The following is a 12,823-nucleotide window of genomic DNA, read 5'->3' as shown; positions in this document are numbered from 1 at the left end:
GTCCCGTTGTTAAACATATTCTGATTTCATACTGATCGGACCAACATAAGGGAGTTTTTTGGCTAAAAATGTAAAATTGGCAAAATGTTAAATCGCCAAAAAAGTAGTTTTTGCAGGCACATTGCTTTGCGTTACAGCTAGAGAGATGAAACTTTGCACGCTCCATCTGGGTCATGTGCAGAAGGTCTGACTTGAATTTCAGACTCGTAGCTCCATGCTACCACCCACAGGTCCACCTCTGAAGTGGGAATGGTCAATTTTTTTTATGTTTTTCCTACACAGTTTTTTTTGTGGATGTCTCAGAGATCCCACTTTTGGAACAGTTGTCAGGGGCCTCTAGGCGGTGCCTTGCGTCTTGGTCCCATCCCTCTAGCACCTAGCGTTACCGAGGCAGAAGAGGGAAACCTTGTACGTTTCGAACCGTTTATCTCCTTCCGGGAATAATCCACCCACTCCAAACTGAGCCTGGCTTGTTTGTGACGTCCCGTTGTTAAACATATTCTGATTTCATACTGATCGGACCAACATAAGGGAGTTTTTTGGCTAAAAATGTAAAATTGGCAAAATGTTAAATCGCCAAAAAAGTAGTTTTTGCCGGCACATTGCTTTGCGTTACAGCTAGAGAGATGAAACTTTGCACGCTCCATCTGGGTCATGTGCAGAAGGTCTGACTTGAATTTCAGACTCGTAGCTCCATGCTGCCACCCACAGGTCCACCTCTGAATTGGGAATGGTCAATTTTTTTTATGTTTTTCCTACACAGTTTTTTTTGTGGATGTCTCAGAGATCCCACTTTTGGAACAGTTGTCAGGGGCCTCTAGGCGGTGCCTTGCGTCTTGGTCCCATCCCTCTAGCACCTAGCGTTACCGAGGCAGAAGAGGGAAACCTTGTACGTTTCGAACCGTTTATCTCCTTCCGGGAATAATCCACCCACTCCAAACTGAGCCTGGCTTGTTTGTGACGTCCCGTTGTTAAACATATTCTGATTTCATACTGATCGGACCAACATAAGGGAGTTTTTTGGCTAAAAATGTAAAATTGGCAAAATGTTAAATCGCCAAAAAAGTAGTTTTTGCAGGCACATTGCTTTGCGTTACAGCTAGAGAGATGAAACTTTGCACGCTCCATCTGGGTCATGTGCAGAAGGTCTGACTTGAATTTCAGACTCGTAGCTCCATGCTACCACCCACAGGTCCACCTCTGAAGTGGGAATGGTCAACTTTTTTTATCAAACTAGCTAACACCCTCTATGCTAAGCCCGCAACACAAAGTGGCAAACACCCCCCCCCTCTGGGTACCACCCCCCCCACGGACAACCAGGCTTAAGCACCGATAAGTACTGGTGCACTGTGCCCCACTTAAGCTAACCTCGCAAGGGTTAAAGCCTTAAGCAGAGCCGAAAAAATCTCAAACCCATGGTATACCTGCGGGTTCGTATATGATTCCGGCCCTAGCAAACCTCCAGGCGCTAACTCAAGAGTCATATGTGATGAACATGTAACAGACTGTCATTCTCCCATACTGCCACTAAGGGGCCAAGACTGAAAAAGCGCTAACTCAAGACTCGTATGTGATGGAAAATGTAACAGACTGTCATTCTCCCATACTGCCACTAAGGGGCCAAGAGTGAAAAAGTGCTAACTCAAGACTCGTATGTGATGGAAAATGTAACAGACTGTCATTCTCCCATACTGCCACTAAGGGGCCAAGAGTGAATACGCGCTAACTCAAGACTCATATGTGATGAAAAATGTAACAGACTGTCATTCTCCCATACTGCCACTAAGGGGCCAAGAGTGAATACGCGCTAACTCAAGACTCATATGTGATGAAAAATGTAACAGACTGTCATTCTCCCATACTGCCACTAAGGGGCAAAGAGTGAAAAAGCGCTAACTCAAGACTCGTATGTGATGGAAAATGTAACAGACTGTCATTCTCCCATACTGCCACTAAGGGGCCAAGAGTGAAAACCCGCTAACTCAAGACTCATATGTGATGGAAAATGTAACAGACTGTCATTCTCCCATACTGCCACTAAGGGGCCAAGAGTGAATACGCGCTAACTCAAGACTCATATGTGATGAAAAATGTAACAGACTGTCATTCTCCCATACTGCCACTAAGGGGCCAAGAGTGAATACGCGCTAACTCAAGACTCATATGTGATGAAAAATGTAACAGACTGTCATTCTCCCATACTGCCACTAAGGGGCAAAGAGTGAAAAAGCGCTAACTCAAGACTCGTATGTGATGGAAAATGTAACAGACTGTCATTCTCCCATACTGCCACTAAGGGGCCAAGAGTGAAAACCCGCTAACTCAAGACTCATATGTGATGAAAAATGTAACAGACTGTCATTCTCCCATACTGCCACTAAGGGGCCAAGAGTGAATACGCGCTAACTCAAGACTCATATGTGATGAAAAATGTAACAGACTGTCATTCTCCCATGCTGCCACTAAGGGGCCAAGAGTGAAAACCCGCTAATGAAAGAGTCATATGTGATGAACATGTTACGCTAGCTGCAGATTCGCATACGATTGAAGGGAACCCAGGCTGGACAATTTTACAGAGGAAAAGAACAGAGAGATTGTGGATTTTAAAACTTCAAACACTACACCCACAAGGTCTTAATGAAAAATTAAATTAAAGTTTTAAACCACTCTGTGTCTTTTATAGCTCCTCTCTTTTATCTCTTCTTTTTAACTTTTATTTAATTTGACTTTTAGATGGGAATAGTGGGGCGAGAACAACTGGCCAGTGCACAATAGTCAAACCAACTACACACTAAAATAAAATTTTAATTCTAATTTCCTAACCTAACCTAACCCCTAATCCTAACCTAACCTAACCCAATCCCATACTCCAGTACACGGTTATTACACAGTTATACACATTTATCACAGTTACACGTTTATTACACATTACACATAATTCAAGGTCACAGTAGAATACAGACAACACACAAACATTCAATAGCAGCAGAAAAAGTAATTAAAAGTATATAATATAAAAAGCACAACTAAGCAATAAGGGCCGAAGAAGATAAAGAATATACAAAATTACAAATTATCATCCTCATCGCTATCTTCCTCGTCACCAAGATAGCCATCCATGTCATTCTCCAGCCACAGTCTGGGCTGTCTGGGGAGCAAGCCCTGGGGTGGTGGTGAAGGTGGAGGTGGAGGTGGAGGTGGAGAAGGAAGAGGGCTGTGCCCATCGTCCTCAAACTCAGAGGGCGACACAAAGTCACCCTCCTGCAAGGGGGTTGAAAAATAAAGTTTTTTATTAAATATTTAAAATGCATCCTTAAAATATTTACCTTCTTATTGTTATTAAAGGAGAATTCCGGTGTGATATTGACCTAAAGTGTATTGAAACATGATACCGAGTGTGAACGTATGTCTCATAGCCCATCTCGGCTTGTCCCCTGCACTCCAAAATCTGGCGCTAGTTAGCCGATGCTACCAACAGCTTTTTCAATGGTGGTGCTTCGGCATCGGGCTAGCCATGCAAATAAATCACTGTTTTACACCATTTACGAGGCTCAATGTATCTCCACACTTCATTGGTAGAGGTGGAGGTGGAGAAGGTGAAGAGGGCCCTGACATTTAAAACGAGACATTGAGAACTTTGAAAAAGCACTGGTAGTTTACTTACAAGACGATTTATACAGACAGTATCTTCACGAAGTTTAGCGTTTGCAGCCATCTTGAATTTAGTCACGATAAGTCGAGCAACGAGTAAGAATGAACAGGTATGATAAGAGATCAGATTCCAAAAATAATTCAGTGGAAATGCATGGATTACAGTTTCTTCCAGTAGCAGCAACTAGAATCCATGCATTTTTACGGAATTATTTTTGGAATCTGATCCCTTATCAGACCTGTTTGTTCGTACTCCTCGCTCGACTTATCGTGACTTAATTCAAGATGGCGTTGAACGGTAAAATTCCTTAAGGTACTGTCTGTATAAATCGTCTTGTAAATAAACTACCAGTGCTTTTTCAAAGTTCTCCATGTCTCGTTTTAAATGTCAAGGCCCTCGGAAGTCTAACAATGAAGTATGGAGCTACTTTGAGCCTCGTAAATGGTGTAAAACAGTGATTTATTTGCATGGCTAGGCCGATGCCCGAGGCACCACAACGAAACACTATGTTGGTAGCATCGGCTAACTAGCGCCAGATTTTGGAGTGCAGGGGACAAGCCGAGGTGAGCTATGAGACATACGCTCACACTCGGTATCATGTTTCAACACACTTTAGGTCCAAATCACACCGGAATTATCCTTTAAGTAAGACTTACACTCCTGGAGAATAATATTGTGGTAGCCTAAAAAAGAAAGACAAAATTACACCCAACAATACATTTAAAATAAATTTAAAATAAGAAATATCCAAAGTTAGTGCTATACTTACCTGGGATTCACCACCGCTGGTATACATGCCGCTGTCATCCATGCTGCTGTCATCCATGATTTCTGTGGAGAGAAACAAAATATGTCACATCATAAGTCTGTACGACATTCCAGTCCAGAGATACAAAATGTATAAAATTGTGGAAGAGGAAATTATTTAACCATCCAAAGTCCAAAAGTGGGCATTTTGTGTGCAGCCCTGATCAAACCTGATGGTATCTATTGTGTGCAGAGATTTACATTCAGAACTTTTCAAGGAAACATAAATACAGGCTTGCAATGTATCTACCACAGAAATTAAACAATGCATGGCTTCTTCATGCATTATGAAATCAGAAGCAATTGGTGTCAACTCCCCTCCCCCCCCCCCCCCCCCCAAATATGTCTCAAGTTTCCAAATCATGTTTTATAAGACTGTTTTTAAATGTTTAAATTACCCTTACAGGTGATTTTGATTAATGAACAAAGATAATGGGAATGACCCACAGCAATGTACAAAAAAGATGTTTACAAAATAAATCAAAGGTATTGCAGTGGACCAAATGAAATGCAATGATGCCGGTTGTTAAAAGATATGCCTCGCAAATGCAGCAGCCTACTACCTTCTCATGGCAACAAAAACAAAGGACAAGTTCCTTTATGGAGTTCACTTCATTGTGGTTACAATCTTTATTATTACCCTATTTTAATTACATTGGTTCAACAGGAAACTACTAGGCTATTACAACTTCATGTGAACAACCTAATGTCTGAATCTTCAACATTAAACATCGAAATGTTAACTCTTCGGTTGTCATGCAGTTCATTGTTAGCAATTAGGGCTGGGATAAACGATTATTTTTTAAACGATTAATCTAGCGATTATTTTTTCGATGCAGATAAATCTAACGATTCATTTTTTCAGTCTGATTCGCTTTCGATTCGATTATCTCCCCATTAATTCACTAATAGCAACTTAGATATGTTTATTTGTAACATATCTGAATGAAAAAACATGAAAACATTGCAATATATGTTTATTGCTCTTAAGATTCCAAAATAAAAGACTATACAAGTGCAAAGTAATGCATTCTTAGTCAGAGGTAGCATTCAATGAAGTTCAGTAGTGTATGTCTAATTGAGTGTCATTTTAAGACGTTTGTGTGGGAATCCTTGCAATTAACATTAACACCGTTAAAAGCCTGCTGATGTGTGGATGCAATTCATAACGTAGTTAGTTCAAATAACGGTTCGTACTTCTCCTTTGGACAAGCACTTTTGAGTCTTGGAAAACACTTTTCCATTTACATTGGGATTTTGCAAACATTCAGAGTCAATAAAATGAGCCCTGCATGAGTAACGAATACAAGCAGCTGCAAGTAAGCATGCTAAACTTGACATCCAAACAGTATTCTAACGTTAGCTTTGAGATACTGCTTGATTGCATACTGTAACTTAACTTAGTTTAGTCTCCTCAATGTACTATGTTGTGATAAGACCTTAGCAGAGTTTACTTTAACTTTAATGCAGCAGTTTTGAACAAATTTGTGCAGCATGGTCATGATGCTAACCGGATTTAATAGCAATTTAGCCCACTGTGTTCTATGCAGTGCTTCTATGTGGCAACAACAATCCTTCAACTTAAATTAAAGATAAGATAAAATAATTTCATTGAGCTGCACTTTTTACTCACAAAGCCTTTCCTCGCCCCGACCGCTCTCTCTCGTAACGAGCCCGCTGCTCCTCCTCTGCATGTGCATTTAAAGGGAAACTTGGCAGGATTTCCCCCTCTGCTGGAGAAATTGTGCATTATGCTATTTCAAACTGTGGACAAAGGTAACGATAAAGCACATGGATTTGTTTACAAGCTAGCAAAACGGTTAGCATAAGTTTGGCAGACAATGTGAATGTTACAAGGTAAGAAACACGATTTAAAACTAGTTTCTTGTTTCTCACTTATCTTTTCGGGACGGTAGTCTCAATGTTGCAAGGTTGGTTTTCTGCCTGGGGACGCTAGGGGCAGCGGGAAAAGTCACCATTTTCACCGGAACAGGTCATTTAACCATCCAAATGATTTCTAAACGGGTTTATTACGTTGAAATAGTTGCCAAGTTCCCCTTTAACAAAATATTCACGATTGTAGTAGGCCTACAATATAGAACATCAATGTGTGGTGGCCGGTTTTGATTTTGTGGTGCCCAGCCACAGATTAGTCAACGTATGGAAATCACTGAAGGTGTAAAATTAAAAATATTTAGCAGCACACGTTATTCTTGACGAATGACGCTCATATTTTGCGTCAACGTATTTTTTGTGTCGACGTCATCGATTACGTCGACGCGTTGTCTCAGCCCTATTAGCAATGCTTTCTCTGAAACCGCTTTGGATCCGTGTGGATTGCGGACGTGGTCTTTTATTTTGAAATTTCGGCTAAGTTTTAGCAGACACTTTGGTTTTAGCTGCTTTTGCTAACATTGTCATGTCCGGTTTCAACGTTCTATTTTCATCAAGCTAGCCATAGGGAGGGAAAGTAATCTCATCGCCACCTACTGGTTGCGTTCCTAGAGTTTAGTGGAGTGGATGGAGTGGACGATTCATGGCAAAAAAAAACAATAAAAGGCTACATTGATAAATAGCAGGGGCATCAACAGGATTGGATTCTAGCCTATAATAGCCTACGCACGAGAACTTTAACCGAATTAAACCGAAAGGTTGCGTCTTTAAGAGTGTGCCTCACACACACCAGCTCTGTTGAACAGTGTATTTTTCGTGTTTAACTCATTGAATGCCAAGCTGTTTTTGGGAGCTTTGTCCTAGAGTCCCAGCAATCTAGACCATTGTTGATGATCTTTGTACAGCCAGCTCGATTAAAAGGTGAGACTTTAAAGAGGCCCTATGCAACAAGTTCTGATGGTTCTACAACACTTTTTGGGTCGTTTGGTGGGTGCTTCGTCTCCCCCTAGTGCTTCTCCGTGGAAAAACCGAATATGCAACTTTCTGCTCGCGGTCCGAACACATCCGGATGTAACTCGGCGGAAATACTCGAAAATGTAGTCATATTGTAGTTTCTAAGAAGACTGCAAAACGGACTCCGACTTGACTTTGTTGCCGTTAAAATTGTAAGTAGCCTACCCTTGGGTGAACTTCGTTTTTGTAATGTGATTTGATAGTCTCTTAAACAATGTGTTTGCCTTGGTTTATTGCTAGCTCGCTCGTTCAGTGTATACCGAAGAGTTGGCCCACCCATGTTCTAGGTGTTTGAAGCAACAAAATAAAGCAAATGGAAGTAAAATTTACTCAAGCATTTTAATGGTACAAAAATAATAACCATAAGCAACAAAAGAATAATCACAAGTAAAATGAAATAGACAAAGACTGTGATGGGTGAGCATTTGCAACCCCCAAAGAGACCAGACAGCAACCACAAATATGCACCAGCGGTGTTGAAGCAGCTCTACCTGGGCGATGAGGATTCCCACCACCACTCCCAGCTGGTGGAGCGTTCCAAATGCCCAGCGGAGAGGAGTCGGGGACACCTTGCCTACGTACATGGGGGTGAGGCCCGTGAAGCCTCAAAGCGGGTCAGAGCTGTGACACGGATCATCTGCCGGCGTTTGGCAGGGCCCTTGCCCAGCCATGTTTCGGACACCTTCAGTGGGGTCACCTTCTCGTCCAGCGAGCCGGCCAGCTCCACGATCAGAAGCACCTCGCGGTCATGCTTGGTGATATCCACTGTGATGTAGTCGTTGCCTTGGCGGCAGATATCACACATCTCATTGCAGTCCTAGTCATCCCAAACCTCGTCGAAATGCACAGCGATGGTGGCACGCCGACATTTGTCTGCATTTTGGCAGTAGGCCACCATGTTGTGCAGCTTCTGCTGCCCAGTGTGGTCCATGACTACCATGGTGGCGATCCTAAAGATATCCTAATAGCCATAAAAAACATGGGGGTGAGGCCCGTGAAGATGCCGCAGAAGAGGGCGATGACCATCTCAAAGGAGCAGATGGTAGAGAGCTCCATCAGGGCACCGCCAATCACGGCCAGGATGTTCACGATGAACATGGCCTTCCGCCTGAGCACATGAGAAAGAGTTAAATTACAAAATGAGTATGTCATTTGTCTGATTGTCATGGTTCATGCTATACTTCTTAGTACACAGTGATACAAAATGCTTTTGAAAGCAATGAGGATAAAAAGAGGGGAATAAAGAAAAGAGAAATGATTCTGGCAACAAAAAAGTCCATCCTGACAGACAAAGATACTACAGGTAGATAGACCCATGTTGGAAATGTACAGATATATGAACCCACGTTGAAAATGTGCTGGTAGATAAACCCATGTTGAGAATATGATGTAAGAGGAGGACAAGAGATCTTGTGAAATGAAGACAGGCATGAGTAAGACAGTAAAAGTGAGCATCCAGAGAGAACGGCAACCGAATGAGTGTAAGAGTGCCCTGTGATGGTGATGGGGGCGGACACTTTGGGGAGAGTGCCTCAGAAATACTACAGCACAACACAAGAAGTTGGAGAACGGCCAGAGCTCTATTTCTCCCTCAGCAATAATCACAGATCCCTTTTCTAGTGTTTCACAACAAAGTCATGGGTGGGTTAGTTCATCTTACAATGATACAGTATCTTTGATAATTAACTTCGAGAAGCTGAAAAAAGGCAATGAGCAGATTGGGATCACAGGCAAAGTTAGCCAAGTCATTAATCAATTCTAATAACTCTATTGAGCAAAATGTTCCCTTTCCTTACAATATTTTTTTTGCTACTGAGCTACCCCTGTACAGTAGTTGCGAAGTATTTGTATTTTACAAAACTGTCATGAAAAACCACTAAAAGGCTAGTATCCTTCAAAGATAATTTCTTAAGACCCATGTCAACTGACAAGGTCATTATTAATACAGGTAGGCTATTGCACAATTGCCGTAACGCAATTTGTGATTCTTAGATTCTTGAGTTGTTGGAGAGCAAGTTGCAAATCTGGTTTTACATAGACGGTGAGATTAGAGTTGTAGAAGGTGCGTGATCCACAGAGAGCTGCGCTAGACCCCCCCCACCAAGCACAGCCACACACACGCACACACGCGCGCGCAGGTGATAGAGAGGGACAGTGAGAGGGGCCTGTTGCTCAGAGAGGCTCCAGCTGCTCAGAGAGGCCCCAACTTATTATTATTATTACATTATTATTATTAAAGTTGGGCCTAGATGCTGTGCCTAGATGCTTGGGCCTAGATGCTGTGCTATACCCACTGCAGCACCCCTACACACACACACACCCACCCACAGGCCCCAGCTGCTCACAGAGGCTCCAAAGACTCCTCTCTGTCCCCTGCGCGCGTGTGTGTGAGCCTGGGAGCATTACCCTGTATCCTACTCCTAAACTTAACCCAAATTAAACACGCTAATCAAACTAGCTAACACCCTCTATGCTAAGCCCGCAACACAAAGTGGCAAACGCCCCCCCCCTCTGGGTACCACCCCCCCCACGGACAACCAGGCTTAAGCACCGATAAGTACTGGTGCACTGTGCCCCACTTAAGCTAACCTCGCAAGGGTTAAAGCCTTAAGCAGAGCCGAAAAAATCTCAAACCCATGGTATACCTGCGGGTTCGTATATGATTCCGGCCCTAGCAAACCTCCAGGCGCTAACTCAAGAGTCATATGTGATGAACATGTCACGCTAGCTGCGGATTCACATACGATTCTGGCCCTAGCCAACCGCCTATCTCCACGACGCAAGGTCACAGCGAGACGGGGGTGGCGGCGTTGCGTCCGGAGCGTCAGAAAACATGGGGGCGCATGGGGGTGCCGCCAGTCTAATACCAACGCTGCACGACTTGTGGCCAAAAAACCAACTGCACCCCGGTGCACTTGTGGCTATTACCTCCTATCATAGTCAGGGATAGTGAGAGTGAAAACACTGAGGCATAGCTGCCTGATTTCCACACGAGGGCGACACTAGTCACGCTAGGGAGGCGCTCACATGTGAATCCCGACCCCCCCCCGCATGTGGAAGCACGCTAACTGCGGATTCGTATATGATTCTGGCCCTAGCCAACCGCCTAGCTCCGCGACGCAAGGTCACAGCGAGACGGGGGTGGCGCCATTGCGTCCGGAGCGTCAGAAAACATGGGGGCGCATGGGGGTGCCGCCAGTCTAATACCAACGCTGCACGACTTGTGGCCAAAAAACCAACTGCACCCCGGTGCACTTGTGGCTATTACCTCCTATCATAGTCAGGGATAGTGAGAGTGAAAACACTGAGGCATAGCTGCCTGATTTCCACACGAGGGCGACACTAGTCACGCTAGGGAGGCGCTCACATGTGAATCCCGACCCCCCCCCGCATGTGGAAGCACGCTAACTGCGGATTCGTATATGATTCTGGCCCTAGCCAAACGCCTAGCTCCGCGACGCAAGGTCACAGCGAGACGGGGGTGGCGCCATTGCGTCCGGAGCGTCAGAAAACATGGGGGCGCATGGGGGTGCCGCCAGTCTAATACCAACGCTGCACGACTTGTGGCCAAAAAACCAACTGCACCCCGGTGCACTTGTGGCTATTACCTCCTATCATAGTCAGGGATAGTGAGAGTGAAAACACTGAGGCATAGCTGCCTGATTTCCACACGAGGGCGACACTAGTCACGCTAGGGAGGCGCTCACATGTGAATCCCGACCCCCCCCCCGCATGTGGAAGCACGCTAACTGCGGATTCGTATATGATTCTGGCCCTAGCCAAACGCCTAGCTCCGCGACGCAAGGTCACAGCGAGACGGGGGTGGCGCCATTGCGTCCGGAGCGTCAGAAAACATGGGGGCGCATGGGGGTGCCGCCAGTCTAATACCAACGCTGCACGACTTGTGGCCAAAAAACCAACTGCACCCCGGTGCACTTGTGGCTATTACCTCCTATCCTAACCCTAACCCTAACCCTAACCCTAACCCTAACCCTCACCCGATCCTGAGCGCCCCCTCCCCCACCCCCCCCCAAACACACACACATTAGCTTAGGCTAAGGCCTTGTGAGAGGCCTACTAGCTACTGTGACGGGACGGGCCGGGAGAGGCCTGGGGATGAGTGCTTGTGCTCAGACGGGCTCAACTCGGGCCTAGGAGCAGGGAGAGACACAGAGAGCTGCGCTAGACCCCCCCCACCAAGCACAGCCACACACACGCACGCACGCGCGCGCAGGTGATAGAGAGGGACAGTGAGAGGGGCCTGTTGCTCAGAGAGGCTCCAGCTGCTCAGAGAGGCCCCAACTTATTATTATTATTACATTATTATTATTAAAGTTGGGCCTAGATGCTGTGCCTAGATGCTTGGGCCTAGATGCTGTGCTATACCCACTGCAGCACCCCTACACACACACACACCCACCCACAGGCCCCAGCTGCTCACAGAGGCTCCAAAGACTCCTCTCTGTCCCCTGCGCGCGTGTGTGTGAGCCTGGGAGCATTACCCTGTATCCTACATCTAAACTTAACCCCGATTAATACACGAACAGAGGCCCAACCTCTTCCCTATCCCCTTTTCCACAGCTAGCACAACCTAGACTCTGTTCTCCCAAAATTAATTTACAATCTAACCCAATCCTCCAGCTTAGGCTGAGGCCTTGTGAGAGGCCTACTAGCTACTGCTGACCTCTGACTTGACCCCTGATGCTTGGAGAGGCTTGGGGAAGAGTGCTTGTGCTCACACGGGCTGCGGCTACTCACAGAGGCCCAAACTTAGGCCGAGGCCTTGTCAGAGGCCTACTAGCTACAGCTTGACCTCTGGTTTGAGCCCTGACGCTCGGAGAGGCACAGAGAGGCCTAGGAGACAGTGCGTGTTCTCACACAGGCTGCAGCTGCTCACAGAGGCTCCAAAGACTCCTCTCTGTCCCCTGCGCGCGTGTGTGTGAGCCTGGGAGCATTACCCTGTATCCTACTCCTAAACTTAACCCAAAATAAACACGCTAATCAAACTAGCTAACACCCTCTATGCTAAGCCCGCAACACAAAGTGGCAAACGCCCCCCCCCTCTGGGTACCACCCCCCCCACGGACAACCAGGCTTAAGCACCGATAAGTACTGGTGCACTGTGCCCCACTTAAGCTAACCTCGCAAGGGTTAAAGCCTTAAGCAGAGCCGAAAAAATCTCAAACCCATGGTATACCTGCGGGTTCGTATATGATTCCGGCCCTAGCAAACCTCCAGGCGCTAACTCAAGAGTCATATGTGATGAACATGTAACAGACTGTCATTCTCCCATACTGCCACTAAGGGGCCAAGACTGAAAAAGCGCTAACTCAAGACTCGTATGTGATGGAAAATGTAACAGACTGTCATTCTCCCATACTGCCACTAAGGGGCCAAGAGTGAAAAAGCGCTAACTCAAGACTCGTATGTGATGGAAAATGTAACAGACTGTCATTC

General features: G+C 45.4%; 1 protein-coding gene across 2 annotated transcripts; it reads right to left on the bottom strand.

Annotated features, from left to right (window-relative positions):
* Window positions 1–2,986: 2,986 nt before the first annotated feature.
* LOC121698663 (zinc finger and BTB domain-containing protein 12-like) lies at window positions 2,987–8,758 on the bottom strand. 2 transcript variants are annotated; one of them, XM_042080960.1, is made up of 5 exons: window positions 8,713–8,758; window positions 7,858–8,474; window positions 4,422–4,483; window positions 4,309–4,335; window positions 2,987–3,261 (listed from the first exon to the last, which is right to left on the bottom strand). In XM_042080960.1, the coding sequence occupies exons 3-5, from the start codon at window positions 4,476–4,478 to the stop codon at window positions 3,067–3,069; spliced, it is 279 nt and encodes a 92-aa protein (XP_041936894.1). In that variant the 5' UTR covers window positions 4,479–4,483; window positions 7,858–8,474; window positions 8,713–8,758; the 3' UTR covers window positions 2,987–3,066. The 2 variants fall into 2 exon arrangements, with proteins under 2 accessions (XP_041936894.1, XP_041936895.1); XM_042080961.1 differs by lacking the exons at window positions 7,858–8,474; window positions 8,713–8,758 and adding an exon at window positions 6,093–6,124.
* Between the last annotated feature and the right edge of the window lie 4,065 nt (window positions 8,759–12,823).

This window comes from Alosa sapidissima, chromosome 23 (assembly GCF_018492685.1).
Source record: "Alosa sapidissima isolate fAloSap1 chromosome 23, fAloSap1.pri, whole genome shotgun sequence".
Taxonomy (NCBI): Eukaryota; Metazoa; Chordata; class Actinopteri; order Clupeiformes; family Clupeidae; genus Alosa; species Alosa sapidissima.
The sequence above is the reverse complement of the archived record's forward strand: the minus strand, read 5'-3'. Positions and strand labels throughout refer to the sequence as shown.